Source organism: Monodon monoceros, unplaced genomic scaffold, assembly GCF_005190385.1.
Source record: "Monodon monoceros isolate NGI ecotype Baffin Bay Population unplaced genomic scaffold, NGI_Narwhal_1 Super_Scaffold_3, whole genome shotgun sequence".
NCBI classification, from domain to species: domain Eukaryota; kingdom Metazoa; phylum Chordata; class Mammalia; order Artiodactyla; family Monodontidae; genus Monodon; species Monodon monoceros.
This window is the reverse complement of record NW_021703780.1, coordinates 50,446,723-50,464,319: the sequence shown is the minus strand read 5'-3', so window position 1 is coordinate 50,464,319 and position 17,597 is coordinate 50,446,723. Positions and strand designations below refer to the sequence as shown.

Here is a 17,597-nt window from a genome sequence, read left to right as displayed (position 1 = left end):
GAGAGAAGTAAATTATCACCAAGAGATATTTTCTTATCCTTAGGAAAACATTTCTAGAGATAAAAAATTATTGAGCTAATTTAGAACTAAATTTTTTTTACTAACTCTTTTTATAATAGCACTCTTAAAAAGCACAACAAATATTCTCTAGTATATTTGATAGGTTAAAAAATATCAAGAAACTTAGATAATGTGGTATTAAAAAGAAAGTTAAATTTTTCTTCATATATACGGCATGCAGATGCTATAACATAGCATCTATCCTTAATGATTAAAAATTAAATATTACTAACAGATGGAAACTTTGAATACATTGGTAAAAACAAAAATCAATTACTAAAATGGCAGACGTTACCTGAAATGTTTTAACAAATAAAACTAAAATAAGGAGTTGCCCATGAACAGAAATGTGACTTACATAATCACATTAAAGATGAATTCCAAACAGGTATTATAACAGACAAAATACAACATTTACTAAACTAGTACATGCTAGATACTTTAGAAATGTTGCCCAGGTATTGACAGAGATACTAACAATAAAGAACAGACAACAAAAGGAAAATAACATGAGGGCAAATAACTTATCTGCACTTACCCAGTATCCCACAATGAGTAAAACCTGCCACTCCACGGTGCAATGTAACCTTGGGAGGAAAAATGTAGAGGAAATTAATCTGCCTTTTCACTGTTTTTATGTTTATTGATTATTATGGATTAATTTAAGCTAATATTAAAAGAATTCTTGTTTTTAAAAAAATAGGTGACAACGTATTTCACACAGCTGGCAGTCAGATAAAATAAAGTTAGGGATCAAATAAAAAAAATATCCACGGACATTACATTTTCAGAGAAATACAACAAGTTGACAGATAAAATTGTAGAATGTTTTCCAATTCTCTCTTAAACCTCTAGTTGACTAGTAAAATAAAGCTAAGGTATTAAGATAGCATTGGATAATTTTAAAAAGTGAGAGGTGTCCAGTATGCCAAATTTAGATAAATTACAAAGATGATCTTAATTTTTTAAAACATTTATTTATCTTTTATTTATTTTTGGCTGCGTTGGATTTTCATTGCTGCACATGGGCTTTCTCTAGCTGCATCGAGCGGGGGCTAATCCTTGTTGCGGTACACAGGCTTCTCATTGCGGTAGCTTCTCTTGTTGTGGAGCATGGGCTCTAGGCACGAGGGCTTCAGTAGTTGTGGCTCGCAGGCTCCAGAGTGCAGGCTCAGTAGTTGTGGCACATGGGCTTAGCTGCTCCACGGCATGCGGTATCTTCCTGGACCAGGGCTCGAACTTGTGTCCCCTGCATTGGCAGGTGTACTCCCAACTACTGTGCCACCAGGGCAGTCCACAAAGATGATTTTAAACATTCGTGCCTTTTATTCCTGTCAATTAATTCTTCATGATTTTATGACGTAAGCTGGTACATTAATTTGACATACCTTCAGAAAGAATTTGACTTATTTCTAGGGACTAGTAAAGTCAGGATTAGAAAGTAACTCAGAATCCAGAAGCAGACTGAAACTGATCTGGTTGACTGTTTAAAATCAGGAGATAGAGTATATGTACACAAGGGAGGGTAAACCTGCACTGTTAATACTGGAAGCTTTGAATTTTATACATTTTGGGCCTATTCATCCATCAAGAGAAGGATGTTTGAAAGTGGATTTATCAGAACCTGAAGCAGCAAAATTAAGATACTGTTAAAAAAAAAATCAAAATTTGTACTGCTATTCACATTTTAGAACCTTTGACTATTATTTTCATACAGTTTGTAAAGAAACCACAATATTTGACCTACTAGGATAAATGCAACATGTACAAAATTTGAAAAAGAATTACCTTTTGCAATAACCTAGAGACAAGATTCGTATCCTACAGGTGATGACACCTACCTGTATAAGTCAAATAGATGACACTAAGGAACACAGCACCTGCAGCTAGTGATACACCCAAAAAGAACAGGGTCTGGAACTCTTGTTTTGTTAATCGGTCTCTCAGATACTGCAAGAAAGCATAAGCTTGCAGCAATGCAAAGACACCTAATTAAAGAAAAGGTTCATATAAGTAATCAACAAAGCATTTTTACCAAGGACATTTACAAACGTTAATTTGGAAGACCTTCTTAGAATACCTTGTACCATTCATGTATCAGAGACTAGTCATTTGATCTGACATTTCCTTTGTCAAATGACAGTTAACCAATTAATACATCCAAAAAATTCTGTTACATATTTTTTTCAAAATGATCAGACTCCCCATACATGGACCAGGCAAGAAAAATCTCATTTCAGTAACTGAAGCCCATTCAGCACATTAAATTCCACCCTTTGTCCCATATTTTAGCAACATGTTTTCTAGGAAAAAAAATAAAGAAACATCATTAAAAAAATAATTCTCAGATTTACTGAAGGATACAACTGACCTGGATCAGAAGAATCCTGATATATGGTTACTGTTTATAGTTGGGTGGGGGATGGAGATGGTTCAAGATTCTTACTGAGAATCTGATGATAAAAGCTATGGAACATCATCTCAGAAAGTTAAATATACTGGTATTTATAAAATGCTACAAACAAAATAACTACCCACAGACTTCCTATGAATCATGCACCTTGTGTGGAGAATCTCTGATAAAGTTTTATTCACAGATCTCCCACTGTATCTTGTTATTTGTGACCGAGATTAATGATGGCAAAATGCTCTGCTTTAGGGAGAGAAATTATATGACCTTATAATCAATATGAAAGCCATTAATTCCAGTTAGTAGATATGGATAAAATATTTTAGTGAGATGTATGGAACATAAAAATGAAATGTTCCATCTAAATTTGGTAAAATGAAAACTCAGTGATACAGTAACTCAGTGTACAGATACACTATTTAATTTATACAAAGCAAATGTTATTTAGTGTTTGCAAAAAAAGATGTTTTGCTTTTTCAAAACAGTCACAGCTGGCAAGATAAGCACTTTTAGGCGTACAACATCAGAAAGTCTCTATAAACTCTACGATATTCATATTTTATAGTGGTGATGTTTTAGAACCAATACGATGAAAATTAAAAACAACTACAAAACCCCAAAAGAACCCTTCATTCCACTGAAGATCGGCCAGTCATACCTTCACAGATTCCTTAGAAGAAAGAAAATAAATATTTTTCATACCTGCAGCTGCCATGTGTTCACTTGTTCTGATTGGCTGGAATCCCACAAAGGGTATCTGCATGGATAATATTAATCCCACAATATAGAAAGTGCTATATGCTATAAAGACAAAATAGGAAACAAGGATAATTTACTACTACCAATAAGTACTTCAAACATAAATATATACACAACTCATATATTTTTAGCAAAGTTTTAACTGAACTTATTTTAAGAATAGAATACTGAAGTGACTATTCTATTTGATACATATTTGATGGTTAATCATACATTATAAATCGTGAAATTCTTTCTGCCATTTTAAAAAATATTATTTTAAGGAGGCTGGTGCTGTTGTACTCTCCTGAAAATGGAATCAAGTTTTTTTTCAATCTATCATTAATAATCAATGACATAACCCAAGAAGCTATGTAATATACAAGTAAACACCATTCCTATTGGCATTAACCCATAAATAAAGTATGCATGACCAAATGAATACTCATCATATTATGAATAGCTGCTATTGTCTCAAAAGCTTTTAAGTATTCACACCCTATTTATAGTCTCCTAACACTTTTGTACAGTACTTAACCAGTTAAAAAAAAAAATCTTATGTCTATCCGCTAAGTTTTGTGTGATTAAAGAAAAAAAGAACTAAGTACACAGAAGTCAAGCCATAAAACAGACTAGTTACTGAATTTATTAGGATCTAATAAAGGAAACTTATTTGCTCTTGGCACTGAATATACTATATAGTATTCTCGGCTTCTATCAACCTAAGTGTATAGGTAAATTGGGGAGGGGCTACAATTTGCATAACAGACTTATTTTTGCATTTAGGTGTTCACAGGTCACTACCAGACAAGCTGATTACAGTGAAAGTATTCGGAATCACTGTAATTAAAAATTATTTAGAAATGAAGTTAAAACTCATGTAAAATAAGTTAATGTGAAGATTATTCCACTTATAAAGCTTACTCACATACTTTATGAAGTACAGTCAATATTTAGTTGTTGGCAAATAAAATACTCTATTAGAAAAAAAACTGCAAGAGAACGGTTATAGCAGGCATATCTGTATGCTACACATTGTACAGCACAGCATATGCTTCTCTTCACTCAACTCAGCTGAGAAAGAATGCTTATTTGCTTTTAAAAGAAATCCATTTACAGAAGGTAAATTATGTGTTAACAGTTCAAATGTTAAGTTGCCTTCCAAGCTGTCTGATGAGAGATGACTACAGTGTTAGAAAAAGGATAAGAAGCTTAAGTAAATGTAATAGGAAGGATCAATGTATAAAGTTTCTGATGACCTCAAGCTAATAGAGAACCAGTTGTCTAGAGGACGCTGCAGAAGTAACACATCCAACAATGTACTTTCCAGACATATTAGTGTTGGAATACAATTACCCTCAATAAGACAGCTGAACACAAATGCAATAAAAGTTAAGTAAATATAAATAAGAATTTCTATGTCACATATATTTGAACTGCCAACCAATCTGGTTGATGGAACAGTATGTTTCTTTAACAAATCAGTCTGTGTAGACACCCAGATGAAGAGTCACAGAGGCAGAATTAGAAAAAAAATGGGAAAAAGGTCATTGTGTGACCTTGAACAACTACTTAAAAACGGAAGTTTGTTTCCTCACAACAGAATGAGGAGTTTAGACAAGATTTGTAGATCCCTCCCCTCCTCCGCCCCAATAATAATAAGCTAAGATTCTATGATCAACAGTTCTCTTAGACACCTAGAGCTGAGAAATTAAACCCTGGAGAAATATTGAACACACAAAGGCACAATTAGAGGGGCTTCCCTGGTGGCACAGTGGTTAAGAATCTGCCTGCCAATGCAGGGGATACGGGTTCAAGCCCTGGTCTGGGAAGATCCCACATGCCGTGGATCAACTAAGGCCATGAGCTACAACTACTGAACCTGTGCTCTAGAGCCACCGAGCCACAACTACTGAGCCCGTGTGCCACAACTACTGAGCCCGCGCGCCTAGAGCCCGTGCTCCACGACAAGAGAAGCCACCACAATCAGAAGCCTGCGCACCACAACAAAGAGTAGACCCCGCTCACCGCAACTAGAGAAACCTCGCGCGCAGCAATGAAGACCCAACGCAGCCAAAAAAAAGGCACAATTAGAAAGGCCAAGCCTGAGAAAACCTTATGTCATTTATGTGTATTAATTATAGTTACGTCTACTTACATCCAAACACTACAATCACCTCTGAGGCTGGATTTCTCTTTCTTATAAACACAAATGAACACTGAATATTATATAACACTGCCACAGAATTTGGATTAGATATGACAAATGGCACACACTGAACAAAAAAGTAAAGTCTTTTAAAAAAAAATTGAGGTCAAATTCACATATCATTTTGAAGCAAACGATTCAGGGGCATTTTGTATATTCTCAATGTTGTGCTACCACCAAACCTCTCTAGTCCCCAAACATTTTCATCATCCCAAAAGAAAACCTCATACTCACCCCATCCTCTCTATCCCAGAGCAAGGCAAACACAAATCTGCATCTGTTTCCATGGATTACTGGTTTGTTCTTTTTTGTTTGGTTGGTTTGTTCTTAATTGTAAAGGTAATGTATTGTTTAGAAAAAAGAAAACACAGTAAAAAGTGAAAGTCTCTAGCCCATTTACTTCCCGTTAAGTCACATTTTCCAGAAATAATCACTAGAAGGCATGGTCGGCACACATATACACAATGGGTACACACATCATACCGTCTCTTCAAATGGGACTACACTGTGCTTGGTAATGTAAAAATTTCAGCAATCACTTGCCTGGAAACTATCAATGAAGTTTATTCTCAGGGATTTGCTCAAGCTCATTTCCAGGTATATCCAAAAGAGAAGACTAAACTGGGTAATGTTCTCATTTCAGCGGTTTTATGCAACTTCACAGAGGCATTTATTGTCATTAGTGAAGAAGAAAACATTTTATAAAAAAGTAGGTGCACTAGGGCTTCCCTGGTGGCACAGTGGTTAAGAATTCGCCTGCCAGTGCAGGGGACACAGGTTCGAGCCCTGGTCCAGGAAGATCCCACATGCCGCGGAGAACCTAAGCACGTGTGCTGCAACTACTGAGCCTGTGCTCTAGAGTCCGTGAGCCACAACTACTGAAGCCCACACGCCTAGAGCCCATGATCCGTAACAAGAGAAGCCACTGCAATGAGAAGCCCGCACACCGCAACGAAGAGTAGCCCCCGCTCGCCGCAACTAAAGAAAGCAACAAAGCACAGCAACAAAGACCCAACGCAGCCAAAAATAAATAAATTAATTAAATTAAAAAAAAAAAAAAAGAAGTAGGTACACTAGAGTTCAAGTTAATAAAAAGATGGAGATGAGTTCAAGAAAAAGAAATTCAATCTCGGCAAACATAAAAAAGGCCAGGTGGGACTTTAATTTGTAAACATTACTTTGTAAATATAGGTTAATGTCAAATAAATCTGAACTAACAGAAACAGACAAGTTCTCAACAATATTTTACCTATAAATATTCCTCTATCCAAATGAACCTCATTTATACCTACTTACATGCACCAATGATACAAAGCTGATAAATGTGCTATATGCAATAATCCAAAGATAACCATTTCCTTTTCAGAGAACTGGATTCATGTCTTCCCTATTTTTATCTTTTTTGGATCACTGATACTGAGATGTTTACATAGGGGGATATATGTTCTACTTCACAGCACTCTTTAACACACCAATATTTCCATTGTTAAAGAAATGACAGGCCCCAAATGGAGTCACCTGGGCTAAAATCAAAACTTAATTCATAACCTTAATTGCAGTCACAACCTTCCACAGGAATGCAATCCTAACTGGTCAATGTGGAATTTTCTGGTCAGCACCAATGAGGTAATTCTTTCTAAACCCCCCTCACCAAAGAAAGATGAGGTAATCTGACACATAGACCCTTCCCTCCCCAAAAGGTAGGTTACCTAAGCCTGAAAGGCATTTCTGTTTGTGAATTTCCTTGTCTTGCCTATAAAAATCTTTCCCTTTCTGAGGCTCTTTGGAGCTCCTTTCTACTTGGCTAGATGTGATGCCACTCAACTTATGAATCATTCATAAAGCCAATTAAATACTTAAAATTTACTCAGTTGAATTTTGTTTTTTTAACACTATTAAATTCAGGACTGCCTGCCAAGTAATATAAAATGTCACAAGCTCATCTTGCTTTTTTAAATACTGCCCTTCTTCTTGAACCTGTAAAATTAGATATACATCTCCATACCTCAGTTTAAATCCCATTTACAAACCCATGTTTTAAAACAAAGAAAATAAGAATTAGATATACTTGAGTATTAAGAAATAGTGAAGTAACTTTCAATTCTTAAAAATAAACAATCTCCACTGCAAAATGAAAACAAGTTTTTCTCCAGTCTTTATACCACAGCATCAAACAGTGTGTTTAAAAATTATCTCTTTAATTAATTCATTCAAATATTAAGTTTATGTCTATCATGGTCAAGACTTTCTAAAAATACAAAATCTTATTAAGATCAAACCTATCGTCTAAGAGTTAGATATGTAATTAGGAAAATCAGAGATGTACACAAATAACCACAATACAATGAAGCAAGTACATGTGACATTAGTGGAAAAACCCCTGGCTCTGTAAAAATTTAGAGGGAGAGAGCTCCTCTTCTTCACATGGGCATTGAAGAGGCAGTTGACAACACCCGTACCATTCTCTAATGTTCTCAAAAGACCTCAACAACACAAACACATGGCAATCATTCTCCACCAATTCTTCCTCCAGACTCTTTATGAAATTTGACCAAACTACTATCTACATCTATCACAACCTTCTATCCATCCATCTTAACCTACTTTTCTTACCCTTTAAAGCAGACGAATAAAGCTTTCCATCAAAGTAGTAAGCTCTAAGAAAACGCACAAGACCAATAATGTAGTAAATCATTTATTACATCACGACAATGTTTATCACACTGCCATCCTATGGAAGTACAGTTACTGGCCTTCACTACTGCAGACCATACTTCCAATGTGTCAGAATTCCCCCCAAATTACCATTAGGAAGATATATACAAGGTCTGTTATTCTGTTTGGTTATTTTTAACCAAAGGAAATCTCTTGGGTTTGGGACAAATAGTAATCTTCTGAAACAGAACCTAAACATCTTTTCACTCTTAAAGTACTTTATGTTTTTGGGGACTTCCCTGGTGGCGCAGAGGCTAAGAATCCGCCTGCCAATGCAGGGGGCATGGGTTCGAACCCTGGTCCGGAAAGATCCCACATGCTGCGGAGCAACTAAGCCCGTGTGCCACAACTACTGAGCCTGTGCTCTAGAGCCTGCCAGCCACAACTACTGAGCCCGTGTGCCACAACTACTGAAGACAGCACACCTAGAGCCCGTGCTCCACAACAAGAGAAGCCACTGCAATGAGAAACCCACACACCGCAATGAAGAGTAGCCCGCTCGACGCAACTACAGAAAGCCTGTGCACAGCAACAAAGACCCAACGCAACCAAAAATTAAAAAAAAATTTTTTTAAGTACTTTATTTTTTTTTAATCGAAGGGTATGGGGTGGGACCAGACTGATACAGAGAAGAAACAAACCACTGTCCTTGACTTAAGGTGTACAAATGAATTGTTCTATTAAATAAAAGGCACTGAAAGGCCTGATTCGAGTTCCAAAAGAATGTCAAGTTTTCAAGAAGCTCCTGCTGTTCCCCAAACTAACCTTTAAGTACCTTCTTAAACAACTTACGTTGACAGTACACTTCATGCTTTTAAAGTACTGCTATACTTCCTTTTACTTAAATAAAGTTAGAAAAGGTTTTGTGAATATTATATTCCTGTTAACTTTGATCCACCATTAAATCACCTTACCATTTCTGAGTTGCTTTCTCCTGGGTGATAATGAAAGGGCTAGCAAAATATCCTTTGCCATCCCCTGTCTCTCTCAACCAAAACAGTACTAACCAAAAGAAACATAGTGAGGAAATACTTTAAAATTCAACCAATTTTGCTTTATTATTAACAAATATGATTAAAGGCTTGTAAGACTGTTGAAGCTTTTGACTAATAAAGATACTTTATTATGGCTTGATTACTTGACTACTGTGAATGCTGGTAAATAAGCAGGGTGAAAAATGCTAAGAAACTTATATGAAATTAAAGCTCACAAGATTCCCCCCCCCACGGCCCCCAAAAACTAAAAATAAAAAAAAACCCTCCACGGATTCTTCTCGACCAGCAGAGAGAAATCCAGTGACTAACTTAACAGATATACATAATGAGAAAAATAATTTTTCTTTTTCCAGGATGCTGTTCATTGCAAACTATGTAGAGAATGAGTCTTGTAAACTATTATTTTATAAGCTCTATTTGTAAAAGCAGCAAGAAGTGACTTGTTCAAAACACCTGAGTGGAGAGACAATCACAACTTTTAAAAATAGCAAATATACTTCATACTGATACCTAAAATGAAATCAAGGATAGTACAGCAGAAAAAAAACAAATAAATATAATTTGAAAGTATAAGATGATGTTCCTTGGTAACTTCCAGAGCTAAATAGAAACAAGGAGGGCAGGGTGGAGAATTTGAACACCATGAAATTATCTAAGAGTTTGCTAATCTAACTTCATACACATCCATAACATCCCTAACCCATTTTATTTTTCTTCCCTCTGAAAAGCTCTTCTAATATTCTTATATTCTCAAGAGCCAACCAAAGCAATGTTAACTGTATGCTTTTCTAAAGTGACCAGAGAAATCCTATTCATCAAATACAAGGTCTTTTCTCAACTCTCATCCTACTTGATCTTAGTGCTAACACTCAAGAGGACTTGGTCACTGTTCATGCTTTAAACTTTTATGTAGAAAATACTCCCATTTGACCTCCTTAACAATGTATTTATCTGGCTACTTCTAACTCTTCCTTTAGTTCTTCCTCTTCCTGATTCAGGGGCATTTCACAAAAGTCTATCCCTCAATCTTCTCCCTAACTCTGTTCTCCTGATCATTACATTCTCAGGACCCCAATTTTTGAAATTAAACAAAGGAACTCTTAGTTCTTCCCCATAAGCATTTAACTTAAAATGTTTTTCCTTGTATAGTTCCAAAACAAAAAGCCAAGAGTTATTGTTTAATCTGTCATCTTCTTTTCTGGATTCCAATGATTGTTTACAGTGTTTTCAGGGTAAAGAGATTTATCATAGGTTGATATATTTCCCCAGTAAGGTATGTTTTTACATGGCAGGCACACAGTTACAGTGATTTTTTTGCATTACGGGCTATGGAGCCAAAATATCTAAGTTCAGGCTTCAGCTCCATTACTACCTACATGATTTTGAGCAAATTATGTCTTCTGTTGTTTCCTCATCTGTAAAATGAGGATAGTAATAGTACCTATCCTCACAGTGTGGTTACGAAGACTAAATGAGTTAAATACATGTGAAGAATTTAGGACAGTTTGTGCTTATATAAGAATAACTTGATACATACAGATGTACTATTTCAGTGGTGATTATTATGAAGTATGCTGAAATGGCTATAAATATAATTAATATACTCTTTTAAAAATTGATATAATTTGTACTAACAAAAAAAACCTTATCCTTTTAAAATGTACCATTGAGTGGTTTTTATTATATTCACAAAGCTGTGTAACTATCACCACTGTCTAATTCCAGAACATTTCCTCACCCCCAAAAGAAACCCCATACCCATTAGTAGTCACTCCTCTACTACCCAGACCCCTGGCAACCACTAAATCAACTTCCTGTCTCTAATCTGCTTGCTGTCTTTATGGATTTGCCTGCACTGGACACTTCATACAAAAAGAATCCTACAGTATATGGCCTTTTGTGTCTGGCTTATTTTACTTAGCACAATGTTTTCAAGGCTCATGATGTAGCATGTTATCAGTACTTTATTCCTTTTCATTGCCAAATAATATCCCATTGCATGGATATACCACACTTTATCCATTCATCAGTTGATGGACATTGGTTTGTCTTCACTTTTTGGCTATCATGAATAATCAATGCTGCTATAAATGTTACAGTACAAGTTTTCCTGTAAATATATATTTTTTTCTTTTCTTTTCTTTTTTTTTTTTTTTAGTTGTGGCCCACTGGCTTAGTTGCTCCGTGGCACATGGGATTGAACCTGTGTCCCCTGCATCGGCAGGCGAATTCTTAACCACTGGGTCACCAGGGAAGTCCCAGAGTCACAGTTTCCTTTTTAATATACCTTAAGCCCAAAGAATCCATGGAAAATTGTTACAGAAAATAAGACAATAAAATATTGTAAGGACTATAACAGAAGCATATAGTACACAGTTCATACAGACACATCCTAAGCAGTTACAAAGTAAATATATATTTTCAATTCTCTTAGGTACATACCTAGGAGTGGAATTGTGGGTCACATGGTAACTCTATGATTAAATTTTTGAGAAATTGCCAAACTACTATGTTTTTTAATCAAGTAAATAAGATTTATATCTTTTTGTTACTGTTTTCCAACATTATAATAATGGAATTATATTATTTTACTAAGACACTGGTTTCAGATCATAACTTCTCTGTGATTAATTCAACCCATAAAAGTTCTGTCTCTCTCATAGAAAATGAGCTCTAAGATTTGAGACATCATCTATTACTAAGCATCTTATTCAAAAGATATGTTTTAAAACCTGTAGAGCAAATTAAAATCGTGTAGAGAAAATACTGAGTCTCTACTCTGGTCCGAATGTTTGTTTCTCCCCAGAATTCAATGTTGAAAACCTAATGCCCAAGGAAATGGTATTAGGAGGTAGCCTTTGGGAGGTGATTAGGTAATGAGGGCTCCAAGGGAGCAGTACCCTTTTAAAAGAGGCCCCAGAGAGCTTGCTCATTCCTTCTACCAGGTGGGGACAAAGAAGGTACCAGCTGTGGAACAGGAAAACAGCACTTACAAGAATGTGAACATTCTGGTGCCCTGATTTTGGATTTTTTAGCCTCCAAAGCTGAGAAATAAATTTCTATTGTTTATAAACTACTCAGTCTCTGGTATTTTGTTACAGCAGCTCTAATGGACTAAGACAGTCTGTTGTATATTATACAGAAAGAGCTTTCAAAAGTTTATTAAACTGTTAAGGATCCTTAATCTCTTACAGTAAGCTGAATTTGAATAATATGTATATGTGAATGATAGAAATGCCCATTCCCCCGAATTAACAAAAAAGGTTGACAAATATTAAATCTAGACTAATTTCGACAAAAACTCATTAAGGGAAAGTTGGTAACAACACACTTAGTAAAAATGCCTGACCCTCCTTATTAATACAAAAAGCAAAATAACTCTAAAATTATTTTTACCTCCTCATGAATAATACTAACCTAACAGAAATGTCTGTTCAATGAAAAGAACGTATATGAAACACCTCTTAGAAGTTGACAGCTATCAGAAGTCAAACCACTTACCTATGTAGACTCTTTTGCTGTATCTCTGCATTAGTAACAACACAAAAACATGCAGTGGAATAAGGTTGATAATAAACACATAACCACCCCAAGCAGAGACCTATGAGTAAAGAAATGCTAAGTTAAATAATTTATATATTTGCTTTTTAAAATAGATAAGTTTTGTGATGACATGTCATGACAATCTAAACATATAATAAGCAAATATAAACACTAGGATTTTTAGCAATTTTGAGATGCTTAAAAATGGATTTGTAACCTACAAATAACCTATTTTTCTTTATTTTTATTGATAAGTAAAACAACACAATACCATAAATCCAATACACTTTTATATATTCACTGGAGAAATGGTCAAATTAAATTAAACTTATAAGAACACTGAGAACAATATAATTTGTGAATTGGCAATAAAAAGACTGTCACGGAGATAGACTTTTAGAATATAGATCATCAATTTTTTAAAGAAAAAAAACCCTTTTACTCCCTCCATTTTTGATGATAAATACATTGCAAGAAACTTCACTAAGAATAAGAACAATGGATGTTAGCATTAGTCAACAACTAAAAGGAATACTCAGATGATCTGGATGTGCTTTGTGATCCTCAAGACAAAAGGTGCTACCTTGGGTATAAATTTCTTCCTACCAGTGGATACAAATCAAGATCCCAGTTTAATGTTTAGCCTGTAGCACAAAATTAGAATAATTCTATTTACCAGACAATTGAGTATGTTATGTTCTGGTCTAAATCAATAAAGGTTCTAAAGATAATGTTTATTCCAAACCAATAGAATTTATTAAGTACATTCAGTAACAGGCAATAAGGTCTGTCAAGATCAAAGTTCTTGCATGTTCTCTAATAATTAAAAGCTTAAGAGAACCATCTGTACCAACAGTCACCTTAGGAGACTATATGTTAACATACATGTTCTAACAATGCTGCCCTTGTCTAAAACGTAGAAGAACAATTTATAAGAAACAGTCTTCAGTTTACAGTTCATATAAGAACACCAGTTTACTGCTTCAGTCATATGCTATTTTTCACCAGAGACAACATTACTTTGGTTGAGTTCCAGTTCTACCTGAAGGACTTCTGGTTATTTCCAAAATTTCAGTCTAAACTTGAAAGAATGGGTTTGCTATTATTGTGTACAACTGCACAGAATGTGCCCTAACCTTTAACCACTTTAAAAGGGGCATGGATAATATGGAAGCACAAATTCCATGACATTTGTTTAAGAAACAAAAAAAGTTACTTAAGATTATCATTAATTTTCAGCATAAGGCTACTATATAGGCTGTGGTGTGGGAAAGAAAGGCAGGAGATTAAAGAGGTAATACTGAACCCCAATTTTAAGTAATCTGTTGAAAAAAACTATGTTAAGTAGTTTACAGGTTAACCTAGAGAATGTGATCATTATTTAGGAAAAGTTGTACATTCGAAAGAAAAGTTTTTGTTTCACTTGCTGCAAGTATTACGTTTGAGGGGTTGAGTATTAACCCTCCCCACTAAAGCAAAAGTCCATACCAGGCCCTGAAGGTGGGAGTAGGGAAGAGAGTGGTAGTAAGGAAAGAGAATACATTAAACAAAAGATCTTAAAGACTGCAGGAGAAACGAAGTGGGGAAGTAGCCCTGGCTGAGAAGGGAATGATGAAGAGTCACTGATCCAGCTGCCAAAGACTTGTTTGCCCTCATGTAGTTTCAAACATGAAATCTTACCATATAGAAATATGACAAGCAGCAGCACATCGTCCAAAAAACTGACCCAGTTTTTACAGATTTTACCTAAAAAACAAACAAGCAACTGATATAATAAAGTTTATAAATGTTCCTGCTGAATGAAAAAAGGTTAAATGTTTAGTAAACTTGTATTACAAAAAGCAAAGATTATTTTTAAAAAAGAGTAATGAGGTTATACAGATACTTGGATCCACTTAATATATATTACATTTATAACACTGGACAGTAGTCAGACATTTTAGGAATAGCTTTGATTTTTTTTTTTTTTAGTTATATAGTTTTTAGTAAAAAGAATCATCTTAAAAGGAACAACTTCTATTTTTCAACAAATTAAGATTTTTAACTAATTTTTAACTAAAGAATAAATTTGTTCAGTAAGTCTACATTTTTATATGGTAGGTCTGCTTAGACATAACACCTTAATCTGTAGTTTTTCTTCATCTGAATGTGATCATCTATATATCAATTATGAGCATCCATTTTTGAAAACTTATCATTACCTAGAAATTTTCAGATACCATAATATCTTCAATAAATTTATATTCTTAAAATTTCTAGAAGGCCTAATGATATGTCAGTAAAACTCTCAATTACTCTGAACTGGAAAGACAACGTGCAATAAATGAAGGTTCAAAAAGTTGACAAATCTATATTGTCTTAAAAAAACTAATCAAAGAGTTTACATGCTCATTTGAAAAATCAAAATATATTAGCACCTTCAGAAAACAGAATTTAAAATTCTAGAAACACAAGCTCTAAATACTTATGCCAAGAGCAAAGGGCCATCTTTAAGATGAACTGAGTAAGAAATGATAGATGTAAGTCCCATTATAGGTAATTCTGTACTAAACATTATAGGTAATTCTGTATTAAAAGAGTTACCTCCATGTTCAAATTTAACAGTATGCTTTCTATAGAGCTTATTTCAAGGAATTCTTTACTTTCAAAATGGGCTTCTATTTCTGTTAGTACATTAAAACAAACTACAAGTGACGTCCAATCTTTGGGGAAATTGTAAAACAAACAAACAAACAAAAAAGGAAGGGAGGGAGAGAGGAAGAAAAGAGAAAACACTCGTAGTTTTACAGCACTTAGAGCTGTAAAAGACTTCTAACAGACTATGAAACACTGCTTTGAATTCAATGTTACAGTGCACATGTGTGACAAAATACACTCCAATCTCCTCCCCCAAACCATGCCAACTTTGAAAAGGTTTACCTTTGAACAGGGTCAAATAACAAGGTGGGTCCTATTCTAAGATGTGAATAGGGGAGGGAGTATATTAAAATATTGAAAAATTTAAAAGTGAGAAAATTACAACCCTGGAATTTGTGTTATAACTTTATTCATAAACTAAAAGCCACTGAATTGTATACTTTAAAAGGGTAAATTTTATGGTATGCAAATATTATTTCTCAAAAAAAGTCTGTGCAGTGCAGCTAAAACAGTGCTTAGAGGGAAACTTCTACCTTTAAGTGCTTATATTAGAAGAGATGATCTCAAATGACTAATTTATAATCTAGAAAAATTAAAGCCAAAACTGAGAAATAAAATAATGAAGAGATAACCATGTTCATGCATCAGAAGACTCCATATTGTTAAGATAACAATTCTCCCCAAACTATGTATAGATTTAATGTACTCCCAATAAAAGTAGAAATCCCAACTCATTGGGGTAGATGTTGATAAGCCAATTTAAAATTTATATGAAGCAAAGGACTAGAAACAGCCAAAATAATTATGAAAAAGAGGAACAAAGTTAAATCACTCACGCTACCTGATTTCAAGACAACATGGTGATAGATATATAGAGATCTCAATAAAACAGAAGAATCCCAAAATAGACTGACGTGTATACAGTCAACCTATTCTGACAAGGCTATCAAGGTGAGTAATTCAGTGGAGAAAGGAGAGTCTTTTCAACAATGATGTCCGAATGACGGGATATCAATATCCTCCCCAAAGAGAACCTCAGCCCTTTTCCTGCACCACAGACCATAATCAACTTGAAACAGATAACAGATCTTAATGTAAAACCTAAAACTATTGAGTTTCTAGAAGTAAAAACATGAGAAAATGTTTGTAACTTTGGGGTAGGCTAAGATTTCTTAGATGACACACCAAAAGCAAGATCCATAAAAGAGAAAATGGTAAAGTAGACTTGATCAAAACTAAAAATTTCTACTTAGAAAGATATGTTAAAAAAATAAAGACAAGCCACATACTGGGAGAAAATGTTTGCAAAACACACATCTATCTGATAAACGACTTATTTCCAGAATATATAAAGAACTCTTACAACTCAGTAATAAAAAGCCGAACAGCCCAACCAAAACATAGGCAAAAGATATGAACAGACATTTCACCAAAGAAGAAAAGGAATGGGAAATAAGTACATGAAAAGATAATATTAGTCATTGGGGAAAAGTAAGTTAAAACCATGAGATACCACTACAAAACTGTTAAATCTGAACAAACTATGTGCTGGTGATGCAAACAAAATAAATGCAACTCTTCATACTCTGATGAAGGGAATGCAAAATGATAGTCACTTGCAAAAACCATTTGGCAGCTTTTAATAAAATTAAACATGTAGTTATTTTACAAACCAGCAATCCCACACCTAGGCATTTATTCAAGAGAAATACTAATTTGTGTCCATATGAAGAACTGTATGCAAATATTTATAGCCTCTTTATTCATAATTACCAAAAGTTGGAAAACAAAATAAATTATAGCACATCCATACAACAGAATATTACTCAGCAATAAAATGTAACAAACTACTAAAACATGCAACAACATAGATGACTCTCAGAAGTATTATGCTACATGAAGTAAGTCAGACACAAAGGGCTACCCCATACTATCTGCTTCTATAACATGGCATTCTGGAAAAGAAACTCCCAGAGACATACAGACAGAAATCAGATCTGTGGTTGCAAGTAATACGGGTTAAGGAGAAGATTGATTACAAAGGCACAGGAGGAAACTTAAAAAAAAAAAAAAACCCCACAACTATAGGAGGCAATATGGTAGTAAGTATTGTTCTAAGTACTATTCTATCTGCATTAGCTCTGTTTTTGGTGACAGTAACAACAGAAGTAATAACAAACATGTACTCATCACTTTCTGTGTTCCTACAATGTTCTATACCTTTACATGCATTAACTTATTTAAACCATATGAGGTAGGTACTATTATTACTTCCATTTTATAGTTGATG

At 34.5% G+C, this 17,597-nt stretch overlaps 1 protein-coding gene across 1 annotated transcript in view; it reads right to left on the bottom strand.

Annotated features, from left to right (window-relative positions):
- STT3B (STT3 oligosaccharyltransferase complex catalytic subunit B) overlaps nt 1-17,597 on the bottom strand; it is a 98,942-nt gene that overhangs the window by 16,375 nt on the left and 64,970 nt on the right. Inside the window, exons 4-8 of the mRNA XM_029242066.1 lie at nt 14,351-14,416; nt 12,629-12,728; nt 3,173-3,271; nt 1,902-2,048; nt 599-647 (exon numbers count right to left, since the gene is read on the bottom strand). Of these exons, the coding sequence (XP_029097899.1) occupies nt 599-647; nt 1,902-2,048; nt 3,173-3,271; nt 12,629-12,728; nt 14,351-14,416 (461 nt within the window). The remainder of the gene's footprint in view (nt 1-598; nt 648-1,901; nt 2,049-3,172; nt 3,272-12,628; nt 12,729-14,350; nt 14,417-17,597) is intronic.